The sequence below is a fragment of the Talpa occidentalis genome, unplaced genomic scaffold (genome assembly GCF_014898055.3).
Source record: "Talpa occidentalis isolate TD23 unplaced genomic scaffold, MPIMG_talOcc4v2.1 talOcc4.12, whole genome shotgun sequence".
In the NCBI taxonomy this organism is placed as follows: Eukaryota; Metazoa; Chordata; class Mammalia; order Eulipotyphla; family Talpidae; genus Talpa; species Talpa occidentalis.
Window position 1 is genome coordinate 41,888,479 of NW_023601212.1, and position 13,310 is coordinate 41,901,788.

At 46.6% G+C, this 13,310-nt stretch overlaps 1 protein-coding gene and 1 pseudogene across 2 annotated transcripts; both read right to left on the minus strand.

Annotated features, from left to right (window-relative positions):
• Positions 1-37: 37 nt before the first annotated feature.
• NDUFB7 (NADH:ubiquinone oxidoreductase subunit B7) lies at positions 38-4,127 on the minus strand. 2 transcript variants are annotated; one of them, XM_037506019.2, is made up of 3 exons: positions 3,951-4,127; positions 601-769; positions 38-239 (listed from the first exon to the last, which is right to left on the minus strand). In XM_037506019.2, exons 1-3 carry the CDS (start codon positions 4,060-4,062, stop codon positions 107-109), a joined length of 414 nt encoding a protein of 137 aa, XP_037361916.1. In that variant the 5' UTR covers positions 4,063-4,127; the 3' UTR covers positions 38-106. The 2 variants fall into 2 exon arrangements, with proteins under 2 accessions (XP_037361916.1, XP_054549303.1); XM_054693328.1 differs by lacking the exon at positions 3,951-4,127 and adding an exon at positions 3,335-3,651.
• Positions 4,128-6,611: 2,484 nt separating this feature from the next.
• On the minus strand, positions 6,612-7,040 carry LOC119240012 (biogenesis of lysosome-related organelles complex-1 subunit 2-like; annotated as a pseudogene).
• Between the last annotated feature and the right edge of the window lie 6,270 nt (positions 7,041-13,310).

Below are 13,310 nucleotides of genomic sequence, written 5' to 3' on the forward strand. Positions count from 1 at the left end.
TGCGTATTTCTTTAGGGTTTGGGGGCCAGCACACCATAGGAAGAGGCAGGGGTCGGGCTGAGGGCCTGAAAGCGTTTATTTCTGACACAGGGTAGTGGTGGGTCCACTACAAGGCTACCTCCGGGGCCACCTCGCCAGTGCCCTGGCCCCTGGCCAGGTTCGCTTCCCTCTGCTCTCGCCGCTGCTTACGCTGGAGTAGTCGCCGCTCCCGCTCAAACTCCTTCATGCGCTTCACATAGCTGTGGGCAGAGCAGAAGGGGCATCAGGCTTAGGCTCCCTGGCTAGGCCCTCCCATAGTCCTGAAGCTAAGGGGACGCTAACAGGTGTCTGGGAGTACTCTGGGGAGGTCTCTAAGTGGGGACTGGAGTTGGGTGGCCCAAGCAGGTACCCCTGGTGGACCCCAGCGAGCCCTGGCAGAGGCTGGCCTTCCCTCTGGAACCCTGGCCTGGCCACTTTTCCATGTAGCCTCAAAGTCACGCTACTTGCACCCCTCCCCCGCCCCTCAAAAGGCCCTTTGGGTTTCCTTTTCACACTAAGGGGAGGGAGTCTGGCCAGAAGCCTTGACACTAGTTACTGCTGTCCCACAGTTGAGTGGCTTACTCAAGGTGCTCGCAGTAGTCCCAGTCGTGCTGCTCATGCTTGCAGGCCAGGAAGTTGGGGAAGCTGTCACGCTTGCATTTGAGCAGCCGGATGAGGTAGTGGGCACAGTAATCCCGTTGCTGGAGCACCAGCTGTGCGTCGTTCATCTCCTGCTGTGTGGCTACCATCTCTGCAGGAGGTGGGTGAGGGGCTCAGCCTACCTGCCAGGGCCCTGGGTACCCCTAATCCAGAGAAACCAGCTCAGGGGCCCTGTGGGTACCAGTCACCCTGACAGGTAGAGCGTCTTGAGAAGCAGGCTTCTCTAATTTGCAAAAGAGTGACTCTGACAGGGGAAGAGTCCCTCTCTTCCCCATCGCCCTGGGTTCCTCAACATCAATCCCTCCTCCCCCATCATTCCCCAGACAGCCCAAGCCTGTGCTTAGAGATCATATTCTTCTAGCACTGGGGCCTGGATGCCAGCTTGGCTCTTGCTGGTCAGTGGTGTGGCCTCGTGGACCCTATGGACTCTCAACCTCTACTCCAAAGCCAACCAAGTGAGCCTTTAGTAAACTAACAGAAGTGAAGCGGCCCAGGGCTTTAAGGAGGGCTGGAGCAGCCCTTGGTCCTGGTGCTCCAGCCACCTTCAAAACCCCAGCCCAGAAGAAAGCATCATGGGCACACAACTCAGCCCATGCCCCGTGCCTGGCTATCCTGCACCTCCCTGGCTTCTCTCTACCCAGCATGGATACTCAGGCTCTAGTCTTTCTCCAACCTCAGGTGCCCTCCCTTCCCCGATGGCCACCTGGTCCCCATCCCTTTCCATCAGTATCAAAGAGTCATGTCTCACGGCACCCTCCCTGGCTGTTTTCCTGCTTTCCAGCACATCTTTGTCCTACTTGGCCCCGGGCTTCATCTGCCCCCACATCCCATTCCCTTCTCTAGCTTCTACGCTCTACCCCAGTAGAAGTAGAGCCACAAAAGATCCCAGGACACCTTGCTTCTTTAGCCTCTTGCTTGCTTTTCTCTTGAATGTTCTCTTCCCTAGCTCTCCCTGCACCACACCTTCCCTGGTTTCCTGTCATATCTATGGCTGCCCAACACTTAAGTGCCAGCTTTCTAGGACTCTTGTGCTGAGAGACTTCTGCTCATTCTACTCCATGGCTGTAGTCACTCCACAGACTGATGAGCCCCAGCCTGGCCATCCCCACCCTCAACTCATCTAAGCCCCAGGCGTGCGTATCCACTGTAGCTTACCACCGCCCTTCCACCCCCGCCCCAGCTGGTTTCATGGCATTGTGACCAGAAGCAGAGATTTACAGAGCACCAAGTGTGTGCCAGGCATTGGGGATATAGTAGAAAACAAGGATAGACACAGAAAAAACTTGCTGGAGACACAGAACAAACAGTGATAGAGGGTTGTAGGATGTTTGGCAATGCTGAATAATAGGGGGAAAAAGTAAGGGAGAGAAACAGGCAATATTGGGAGGTGGGTTACAACTTTAGACGGAGGGGTCTTTCAGAAGGTGGCAACTGAAGGCGAGGCAGTGAGTCACAGACACCTGGAAAAGAGCTGCCTAGATAGCAGAATAGCCTGCACACAGGCCTTGGGGAGAGAGGACAGGCAACAGGATGCCCTGAGGATTTGGACAAGAGCACATGGAAGGGTGGCTGGAAGAAAGCGCAGGCTTGGTGGGGAGGGCAGAAGCTCTGTTTTGGACTTGATGAATGTGACATGCCCATTAACATTGTGCAGAGATGTCAAGCAGGCCATGGGGTTCATGTTTGGGGTTCAGGGTTAGGGCCTGGCTGAAGATAAAAACTTGGGAGCACTGGCTTACAAGGTATTTGGAGCCAGGTGACAAGATGAGACCCTCAAGGTAATGGGTGAGTCACTGAAGGAGCACTCAATGGGGTGGGCCGAAGTGTTGGCTCTTGGGAGTGAGATGAAGAGGTGCTTCCAGGAAGTTGGTAGTGATCCACTGTTGCAGCAGGCGGTGAATTAGAACTGAGGGTTCACAATGGGGTTTGGGGTTATAGACATGGGGAAGGGGGAGTTTGACAAGAGCCCCATCAGCGAAATGGTAGGAAGATGGCTGGAAGGTGATTTTAAAACGGTAGAGATAACTATTTACAAGTTGATGGGAAAATCTATGTTGCAAGAGAGAGGGTAACCATTTAGGGCAATGTCATTGGATGGAGGGCACAGGGAGTTCTTCCAGATCAAGGGCACATCTGACAGGGTCCTAGGCCACACAGGATGAGTATGCATGAGAGCTCTTTTGAGTGCTTCACTTTTCTTAAGAGGATGCAAAATAACCAACTGAAGAAGCATTAAGGAAATCCTGGCTTCTGAGAGAGAAGATATACTGGAGGGTGGTCTAGGAAAGCATGAAAGGATAGGAAATGTAACAGGAAAGCCAGCAGCACAAAGGGCCAACTGGAGGAGTCACTGGGAGGCCAGTCAACCAGGCTAGGTGTTTTTCTCCAACGACGTTCAGCTGCATAGGCACCAAAGAGGAGGAAAGCTTGATTAAACCAGGGTTTTGGCTTAGGCAAATAAGAGACAGGAGCAGGGAGTTGTGGGGGTTTGCAAAACTGATTGTGGGAAAACAAGTTATGAGGGGCAGTGGTAAGAATTAACCTGGTTGAGGGGGAGAGTGGATGGATGGACTACTAGGAATCAGGAAAATGAGCCCACCTCCCAACTTCTCAAATACAGACCTCACCCCAGTTTAGAGGTCTCCCAAGCTCTCACCCATCCAGCAGCCAGCATGACCCTTTGACAAAGCAAGTGTGACTGTGTCCCTCCTCTGCTTAGAAGCACTGGCTCTCCCCTCTCCTTGGTCTCTGTCTGGCCAACTCCTACTCATCTCGCGTGCCCCGGGCTCCCAGGTGCCGCCTCCACGATCTTTCTGGTCCCACTGTCTCCCCCTGCGAGTTCGCTTCAATCAGTGCCTATTCCATGAGCCGCGCCCCAACTGGGATTTGGCCCGGGGCTGTGTTACTACATACAAAAAAGCAACGTGCGGGACTGTACGTGAGGCACGAGTACCGGTTGTTTTTCCTGCGCATACCTAAAACAGTAGTGCTACCTGCACGGGGGTACAACGAACACGCCCCCTCCGTGAGAAACCCTCTCAGGGCTCTCGACTGAGCTCAGCTTCGAGCACCTCATTAGCTCCATATCGCGGGGCCTTTGCTCATATCATGCCTCTACCTGCGATGTTGCTACACTCAGGCGGGGTCACATTCGCCCCCAGGAACTCCCCCGCGCCCAGGTGGGAGCTAAGTCCAGTCCCGAGGACCCTGGGGTTCGGGGGCTGCGCCTCGCGCCACCGCTCCAGCCAGCCCGCGGGCGTCCTGGGACTCACCGCGCTCCCTGCGCCCCGGGAAGCCGTAGTCGGGAGGGAAGGTAGGCATCCGCAGGGGATCGGGTTCCCCCGACCCATCGCTCAGATAACGCCTGCCCAGGTGCGCCCCCATGGCAGCTGTCGCCGCGGGTTTCCGCCGCAGCTCGGGGTCACCCCGCTCCTACCCGGAAGCACTTCCCTTCTCCAGTCACGCCTTCCGGGTCGCGCAGGCCGCCGCGGGGGCCATAGAGACGAACGCCCCCGGAGGCTTTCTGATATCTTTGGTGCCACCTTGAGGCCTGGAGGAGACAGTGTCCTCTGGGTAGACACCAGGCCTCCCCTCCCTGCCTCAGGCCTCTGAAATTCCAGTTGCACAGAAGTGGTGGGGGATGATGTAGTCCTGGGGCCCACCTCCGTCTTTCCTGGGCGCCCCACGACTCCCCAGGCTAGAGCACAAAGGAAACCTCCTTTTCATGTCTTATTTCAAAAAAAATTGTTTTTTTCTCTACTCAAACATTTGAAATTGTCTTAGCCCTCCCTTTCCCAATATGGATGATATAATTACTGAATATCAAAAGTTTAAATAAAATTATTCAAAATAAGTATTTTAATTAAACTTAAATAGGCAAATAAAGTTACTCATAAATAAAACTATTTAAAGTTAATTTTTAAAACAATTCCTATTCAATGTTTTTATAAAAATAGAGCAAGTTGCAATTCTAGCATCCTAGTTACCACTGTAAAGAACTGCTATTATATTTCACACCTGTTATATTAGGGCTTAACATATGCAAATTCAGAGTATAATACATTGTTTAATACTTCCAGATACCTCTTGGACTTAATGTGCAACAGTAACAAATTCTATGCCAATTTGTTACTCTGTGGAATCCTGCATTGGAACACAAAGAGAGACCTTGGCAATGCGAGGAAATGATGCTTGTTAATGAAGGAATAGACTTCATTAGACAAGATGTTGTGGTTGATTTGTTCCCCTTCTCCTCCAGCCCCAAATACATGTTGAACTCCTGACTTCTGAAAGTCGGGACCTTATTTGAAAATGGGGTCTTTGCAGATGTAATCAAAATGAGGTCATACTGAATTCAGGTGGGTCCTAATTCAGTGACTACTGTCTTTGTAAAAGGAGAGACATTTGGACACAGACACCCACACAAGAAGAAGGCAGACAGTTTATGAAGGAAAAGATTGGAGTGATGCAGCCACAAGTCGAGGAATACATGGAGGCATCAGAAGCTGGAGAAACAAAATCTCCTTTTGAGCCTTTGGAGGAGGGAGTGTGGCTTTGTTGACACCTTGATATCAGACTTCTGATCTCGAGCTCTGAGAGAATAAATTCCTGGTGTGTTACCTACCCAATTTGTGGTCATTTGTTGTGGCAATACTGGGAAATGAATACACCACATTTAGTGGTTAACCCTCAAGTTTGTCTTTAGATGTGTCCTCTGTCCAGAATTACAGATGCATGTATGTCTGCAGCTACCCACTGGGCACTGCCATATGGGCATCTCACACTTCACATTCCATCTCAGTCTGTTCAGGCTGCTACAACAAAATACTGTAGGCTGGGGGTGACTTATAAACAACAGAAATTTATTTCTCACAATTGTGATGGCTGCATGCCCGCATTGTCATGTTTGGTGAGAGCTGTGTTCTGAGTTGTAGATGATTTCCATCTGCTTGTAGGAAGGAAGATGAGCTACCTCCCATGTCTCTCTCTCTCTCTCTCTTTTTTTTTTATAAAGGCACTGATTGCATTCACCAGGGCTCCACTCTAGTGACCTAGTTATTTCCCACCCCTCTCCTGCCTGCCTCCTCAGCTCCATATACAGGGATATTTCATTTTTTTGTGCTTATTTACTCTACTTTACAAATTTTGCTTTTTAACCCTTTGCACTCCAAACCATTTTACGATATTTTGATTTAATTTCTTGTGCCATTTCAAGATAAAACTTCAGGGAAACATGCATGTCTCAAAAAGTTGCGTTGAAATAACCTCAATTCCCCATAATCACTAATAAATTGCAATGTCCCCTGAGAGGGGACATCCGAGTGATATGCTAGAATTCCGATATCCCCTGAGAGGGGACAGCGGAGTGCAAAGGGTTTTAAAAATCGAAGGTTTGTAGCAACTCTGAGTGGGGCAAGTCTATTTGCACCACATTTCCAACAGCATCTGCTGTTCTCTCTCTGTGTCACATTTAATTACTTTTTTATTTTTATTTTTTCCCTTTTTTATTTAAGTATCTTGTTAGCAATGCAATAGCATCGTTAACAGAACAACCATTTACAGAGTAACTAAAAAACCAGCCTTCTAAGAAAATAATGTAGTATCAACCACTACCAGAATAAAAAGGTCCTCTTTTTTGATTTTACTGGCAAGCCCAGGTTTATCCTGAACTCTGAGAGACTCCCTGTCCTGAATGGACAATGAAACATTCAAGTAAAAGTTAAGGAATTATTAGTATGAGTTTCTGAGGGATACTGCCTCAAAAGACATTCAGGAGTGGCCACAGTCCTCCAGTTTACTCCAATGTTGGCACATTTCTGGGAAGAGCAGCATAGTTCCTTCCAAGGAGTTTTGACAATTCATCAGTCTCAGGATTCATGTCTTATAAAATATTCTTCCACATTAAAGAAAACTGTCCCACAGGAACAAATATTTCATCGCTTCTGCAGCTTCTTGTACTTGGCTTCCAGTTTTTTTGAATACGCATCCAACTTGTAGGCTGCCTGCTCAAGAGCTGCTATCTGCTCCTCAATTACATTGATTTGATCCAGATAAGGCTGCAATCCAGCATACTTCTGGTTTAAGTCCTTTAAGTTTCGACTAATGTTTATAGCAATATCTTTCATTTCAAGATACTTCAGGGTGGTTAGTTTATTCATATTTTCCAGGAGTTTATAGTCTTCACTAGTGGTCGTCAGTAAGTGGCCCCGGTCAGGTAAGTTGCCATTTTGGAGAACATGTCCCGGCAGAGTTCATTGATGTCAGCCTCTTCAGGCTCCTTCCTCAGCTGTCTCCACCGCGGCATCGTCTCGAACAGGCTCCTCTCGCAGAGGGGCGGGGACACCCTCCGCAGCCGCCGCCATGCCGGACCAGCGCCTAATTACTTTTTTAGACATATACGTTTTGTATACTTTTTTAGACATAATGCTATTGTACACTTAGATCATAGAATAAGGTAAACATAACTCTTACAGTCTCTAGGAAACCAAAAATCTCTGATTGCTTTATTACAGTATTTGCTTTATTGCAGTTCCTATGGAATTGAAGCCACAATATCTCATGGCAGTGCCTGTATTATCATATTGACAATTATATTGCAACTTTTTTTTTTTTTTTGGTGGAGGGGAGACACAAGCATTTAGCCTACAACACATATTCAGATCACATTCTTGATTTCTCTTGGCTGTTTCTTTTTCAATACTTGGTCTCCCCTCTGTCTTCATGTCTTTGGCAATGACTGCTCCATTATTCCAGGTGCTCAGACTCCAAACCTTGGAGTCATGCTTGAGTTTTGTCTTTCTCTCATCCCAGACACGCTATCTGTTGGCAAATTCATTGACTCCACCATTGAAATCTATCAAGAACATGGTCCCTCCCCACTCTCTCTATGGCCACCAGGCCAGGCCAAGGCACCATCACTTCTACCCGATATGACTGCACAGCCTGTCCTCACTTCCCCTAATTTTCTTTCTCAGGCTGCACTTAACAAAACAGAAACCAGATGTCATTTTGTTGCTGCTGAGACCCTTTCATGGCTCCCTAAAGCCAAACACCCAGTCTTTTACTCCACTGTAGGAGGGCTGTGGTGGGACCCTAGAATCTGCCTTTCTAACAAGTTCCCAGGTGGTGGTGGCAGTGCTACAGGGCAGGGAGAAGGGCTTCTCAGAACCCCCAAACCTGTTCATACTAAATAGTTTCTGCCATCCTCTGCATCAAGACAAAACATATTCTGGTGAGTAAGACTTTTAATGGAAAGAAACTTTAATACACTTAGTGTGCAACAAAGAAAAGACAAAGAATATAGGTTCCAAATCCAACACCCGAAGTTACCCATTGCCTTGCAGGTAAATGCCCAGCCAAACAGGGTTTGCCCAGAGCAAGGCCTGAAAGCCTGCCGTAAGTCTAAAACACATTCGGGAAGGGACCCATAGAAAAGGGTCAGAAACAGCCAGACAAGTCCGGGAGGAAAAGAGCAAAATCAAAATCAAAATAAAAGCTGCCATTGTTAACTCCCCACAGGTCTCTCACCCACATCTGTTTCAACCAGCCCAGGACCAAGAAACAAACACAGCTTCTTCACATGTTTCTCTAATCCATGTGCCTCCTCCAGGTCTCCTTCTGGCTCCCCATCCTGCTTCCTCCTCCCATTCTCCTCTCCAGCTCCATGTCTTCCCTGCTTAGCTCACCCTACCTTGGGTGGGGCCAGGAACCTGGCACCTCACGTTTTCTTGGGGATCACCCTGTTTCAATAGTACTGATCTGGAGACCACCCTTGGGAGAATTATTGAACTTGATTTTCATGTACTGACCATGTTATTGTTAAGTGAAATAAGCAAGCTACAGAAAACATCAATGGTGATGAAGACTTCCGGGCTGCCTGTGACTTGTCTCCAGGCCATGGTAGAAACCTGTGATTTTCTTTTTTCTTTTCTTTTGTTTTTTTTTTGAAAAAGATTTATTTATTTATGCACACAAGAGCTGGGGTACAGGCCAGAGGTGCAGGGGGTGAGAGGATTCACCAGAGATAGAGTGGGGAACAGAAAAGGCAGTGTACCAAAGGCAGTGTATAGGCAGTGTACAGTGTACTGAAGTACACTGCTGAGGGGAGCAGAGTGTAAGACAGGAGAGGTCTGCTGCGCCAGGTGGGCTGCTCCCTGGCTGGCTGGGGGATGGAACTCGTGCTGCTGAGGCTGCGCATTGCTCCACAGTGCTGTGCTTAACCCCATGCACCACCAGGGAAGCCCAGAAATCTGATTCTTATATCTTTCCTGACTCCAGGGAGCAGCATTTACATTGTGTTTTTGCAAATGGCACTCTTGGAGTTGTGTAGGACACAACTGTAACAGGTAGCCCTGCCATGTCCTGGGTGTCTCTCCTCTGCTCACCCAGAGGCCACAGTTGGGAGGAGACCCAGAAAGCAAATTATAGTTCACTCTCCTCATATGATCTCAAGAAGAACTGACTTCCCCTCTCAAAGACTCACTTTACTCATTAGGTAAAAGGTGATCAGTAATGCTGACTTTGTAGAGTTCCCAGCCAAGGTCTCCTGCTCAACAGTCTCCACCAGCTTCATGATTTTATTTTCCTTCTTAGCATTTTGCACCATCTAACCTGAGTCCATTTGACTTATTTCCCTTGCTTCCCGCCAGTTTCTCCCCTCCAAATCTCACTTCCACAGTGCAGGGAATTTTGTCTGTCTTGTTCACTGCTGGATTCCTGCACCTAAAGTGGAGCTGGCATATAGTGGGTGCTTAATAAATATTTGTCATATTAACAAATAGGGTGGTTAAATGGATACATGGTTGCAGTTACATGCCTGGCACCTAAAAGGTGCCCAGTACATACTCATTATGGTTACTTTCATCAGGGTCACATTCCCTAACTACAGTCATGCATCAGTAAGGACATTTAGTCAAGATGGGCTGCACATAAGCTGATGGTCCCTACATATGGCCTAGGACTATAGTAGGCTATACCATCTAGGTTTGTGTCATTCTTCTCTATGATTTGCATCCAAAAAAATCACCTAATGACACATTTCTCAGAGTGCATCACCTTCATTAGGTGACTCAGGACTGTAGATCAACCAGAAGGCTCTTCAGGCACCAGATATTTCAATAGAGGTTGAAGGGGTCTAAGCCAGAATGACTCCAGGGGCTGACTCATGGACCCTTTCTCGTGTCCTGACTCAGATGCATCAGCCTCACCTGTCCATACTTAGAATTGGGAGCTGGAAGCATCAGGGTAAGGGTGATATTAGGCACCTATGCGGGGGCGAGGACAAGGCTGGGTCTCGGTCTCCTGGTGCCCTACACCCTTCCTGTTATGTCTCTACCAACCATCTGAAAAAAGACCTTCCTGTGTCACCTACTTCCACCCCCCAGGCACCCTGCTTGGTTGCCCATGACTTCCACACCCTTCTTACATCTCTCCTCCCTCCCCTCCGGGCAGGCCCCAGGCAGGGGCTGTGTTAGCATTTCATGAGGAAAGAAGCCTCAGAGGCCCCAAGTGGGGTTGGGGGTGGAAAAGAAAAACCCACAGTCTGCTGAATGGGAGATTGGAAGCTCTAGGGAATTCAGTTCTGGGGGTGGATGCTGGTCTTGCCAGAAAATCCCTGGGGAAGGCCTCCCCTTTGCTTATGGGGAAGATATGAAGACCCTCTAACTGATGCCAGGAATTGCCTTAGTTAGAGCTCGGCAGGCAGGACCATCACCCATTTATTTAACAGACATGCACAGGATGCTTACTGTGTGGCAGGCAGTGGATCTGCTTATGGGGGGAAGTCAAGTGGTGGACAAGATAAAGAAGAGAGATATGTGGAATGTTAGATGGTGGTGGATGCTAGGAACTGTTAAGGAGAAACATAAAGTATGGAGTGTATGAAGAAGGGCTAGCTTGGAACTTTAAAAAGGTTGATTTAGAAGGTCTCATGGAGAAGGGGTTCCCAGGGAACCCAAGATCTGTTTCTCAACATCTTGCTGTCCTCAGGGCCTTAGCATAGTATGGAATGTGCTTTTCACAAATAACCGCATGGCTTTCCCCACCTCCTTCAGTCCATTTTAACTGTCAGACCTTTCCTAAGCACCTTCTTTTTTTGGTATGTGTATTGAGATAAAATTGACTAATAGCATTATATTAATTTCAGAGGTACACATAATGATTTGATATTTGTTTATATTACAACATGGTCACATCACAGTAACTCTAGTTAATATCCATCACCACAGAGTTGCAGTTTTTTTCTTGTGATAAGAATTTTTAAGATCTATTCTTTGAAAAGAGTGAAAAATAATTAAAACTCCAAAAAAATTTTAGGGTGTGGTTTGCTAAACAGTAATGTGCATGAGGGAGTGTTTATAGATACATATAAAAAAGATGATTCTGGGCCTCCCCTGGTGGCGCAGCAGTTGAGTGCTGAGTTGTGAAGCTGCCCGCAGCCTCTGCAGCACCGGTTCGATCCCCGGCTGCTCCCTGGCCACTGGAGGAGGGTCCCACATGGCGCGCAGACCTCTCCTGCTGCCCACTGCTCCCCTCAGCAATGTACTTCAGTCCTTCTGCCTGCTCTGCTCCCCACTCTGGCTCTGGCGAATTCTCTCACCTTCCCGTGCTTCTGACTGTACCCAGTGTTTGTATAAATAAATAAATAAATCTTTAAAAAAAATAAAAAAAAATAAAAAAGATGATTCTGTGAGAGCTAATTTCTCAGCAAGATTAGAAAAGGAATTGTAGTCCTTCCTCAAATAAGGGGGGAGGTGCAATTGTATGGGGAATATAACCAAAATGAAAATGCATACATTGTGCAAAGATGAAAAAAGATGTAAGAATTATACAAAATAAAATATTTAAATAAAAAAAGAAAAGGAATTGTAGTTTTTTTTTGGACCTAGATTGGACCTAGATTACAATATGTTCTTGCTGTGCCTGCAGTGTAAATCACTTGACTTTCCTCAAGGGTGTGTTGCTTTTAACTGTTTAATACTCAGGAAATGAGTGTACAGAGCAGTTTGTATTGCATGGAGAAGTGTATTTAAGGGCACACAAAATATGTTGCTGTGAGTGTTCCCTCCTTATCTAGTTGCAGACAGTTATTTTAGTAAATAGATGTGTGGACAGTTCTATTTACAGAATTGACTACAGAAGTGTCTAGAAACACACGTAGAAAAGATGTTTCTAAGATTGGTACTTGAAAAACAGAGATCCACTCTAAGCAATTTCAAATATACCAGCTCATCTTCTTAACATCAGGAAACTGTCACAAGGAGTGACATGTTTTGCATTTCCCTCAGCACGACTTGCCCTGCAACCCACGTGTTTTGCTACGGTGTGCTTTCACATTCATTCAATTAGAAATATTTTTAATTTTTGACTTCCTCTTTGGTGTGTGGGTATGATTTAATTTCCAAATATTTGCAGATTTTCCAGATATCGTCTGTGATTTCTGGTTTAAATTGGTTCTGTTCTGAGAATATGTTTTGTATGATTTCCATTCTTTGATCTTCCTTTTTATTGTACCCTCATTCCCTACACACAACTGATTCTCCTTTTCTGTTTTTCTTCTCTTTTCCACTTATGACTCTCTCTAACACAGTTTATATTTGACTTATTTTACTTATTGCCTTTGTCCATGTTGCTGTACTTGAGAGTAGGGATTTTTGTTGTTCATCACTGTATCCCTAGTGCAAGAATACCAAGTTTTATTATATTTTACTTTATTGTACTTCACAGATACTGTACTTTTTACACATTGAAGGTCTGTGGCAAGATAATTAAGACTTGCCAAAGGCTCAGATGATGGTTAGCATTTTTAGGAAGAAAGTATTTTAAAATTAGTGCACACACTTTGTTTTTTATAGTCACAATGCTATTGCACTGTGTAAATGTAATTTTTATATGCACTGGGATACCAGAAAAATTGTGACTTGATTTATTGTGCTATTAGCTTCACTGTGATGGTGTGTAACTGAACCTGTAATATCTTTCTGTACCTACAACAGAGCCTAACACATAATAGGTGGTGAAAACATATCTGAGGAATGGATGAATGGACAACTGCGTCCCCAGTCCCCATTGGACATATCAGGAAACTGTCACTCAGAGATATTGTTCTACTGCCCTGGGGTCACACAGCAAGAATGGGGGCACAGCCAGAATGCAACCAGGTCCAGTTTATGGGGCTTGATTTCTCTACCAGTTCCTGAGCACCAAACCTAGGGGGCTGGGTTTTTCATGGAAAAGGAGGCTGGTCTGCTACTGCCTTCCCTTCTCACCCAGAATTTGGGTCACTCCCTCCACATGTGCTGAGTTTCCTTCTTTGTGTTGCATTTAGTAGAAAGTCCCTCAAAAGAGGAATTGGAGTTTTGTCCTTTGGGGTATATAATCGTTTCCTATGGTTATTATAACAAATTGCCACAAATTTAATGACTTAAAACAACAGAAATAAATTTTCATTCAGTTCTGGAGGCCAGAAGTTCAACATTAATTTATGTGGCCCAAATCATAGGTCAGCAGCCATCTCTGGAGGCCCTGGTGGGAGAGTTTATTTTCTTGTTTCTTCCAGCTTCCAAACTGCATTCCTTGGATATTGGCTCCTTCCTGCATCTTTAAAGCCACAGCATAGTGTCTAGGTTTAGTGG

What these genes read in the sequence shown, in the direction of transcription:
- NDUFB7 (XM_054693328.1), bottom strand. Translation starts at nt 3,449, where the DNA reads ATGAGTAGGAGTTGGCCAGACAGAGACCAAGGAGAGGGGAGAGCCAGT. An exon ending in TCATGCTGGCTGCTGGATGG is followed by an intron (nt 770 to 3,334) that starts GTGAGAGCTTGG and finishes CACCTCCTGCAG; the next exon opens with AGATGGTAGCCACACAGCAG. An exon ending in GACTACTGCGAGCACCTTGA is followed by an intron (nt 240 to 600) that starts GTAAGCCACTCA and finishes CTCTGCCCACAG; the next exon opens with CTATGTGAAGCGCATGAAGG.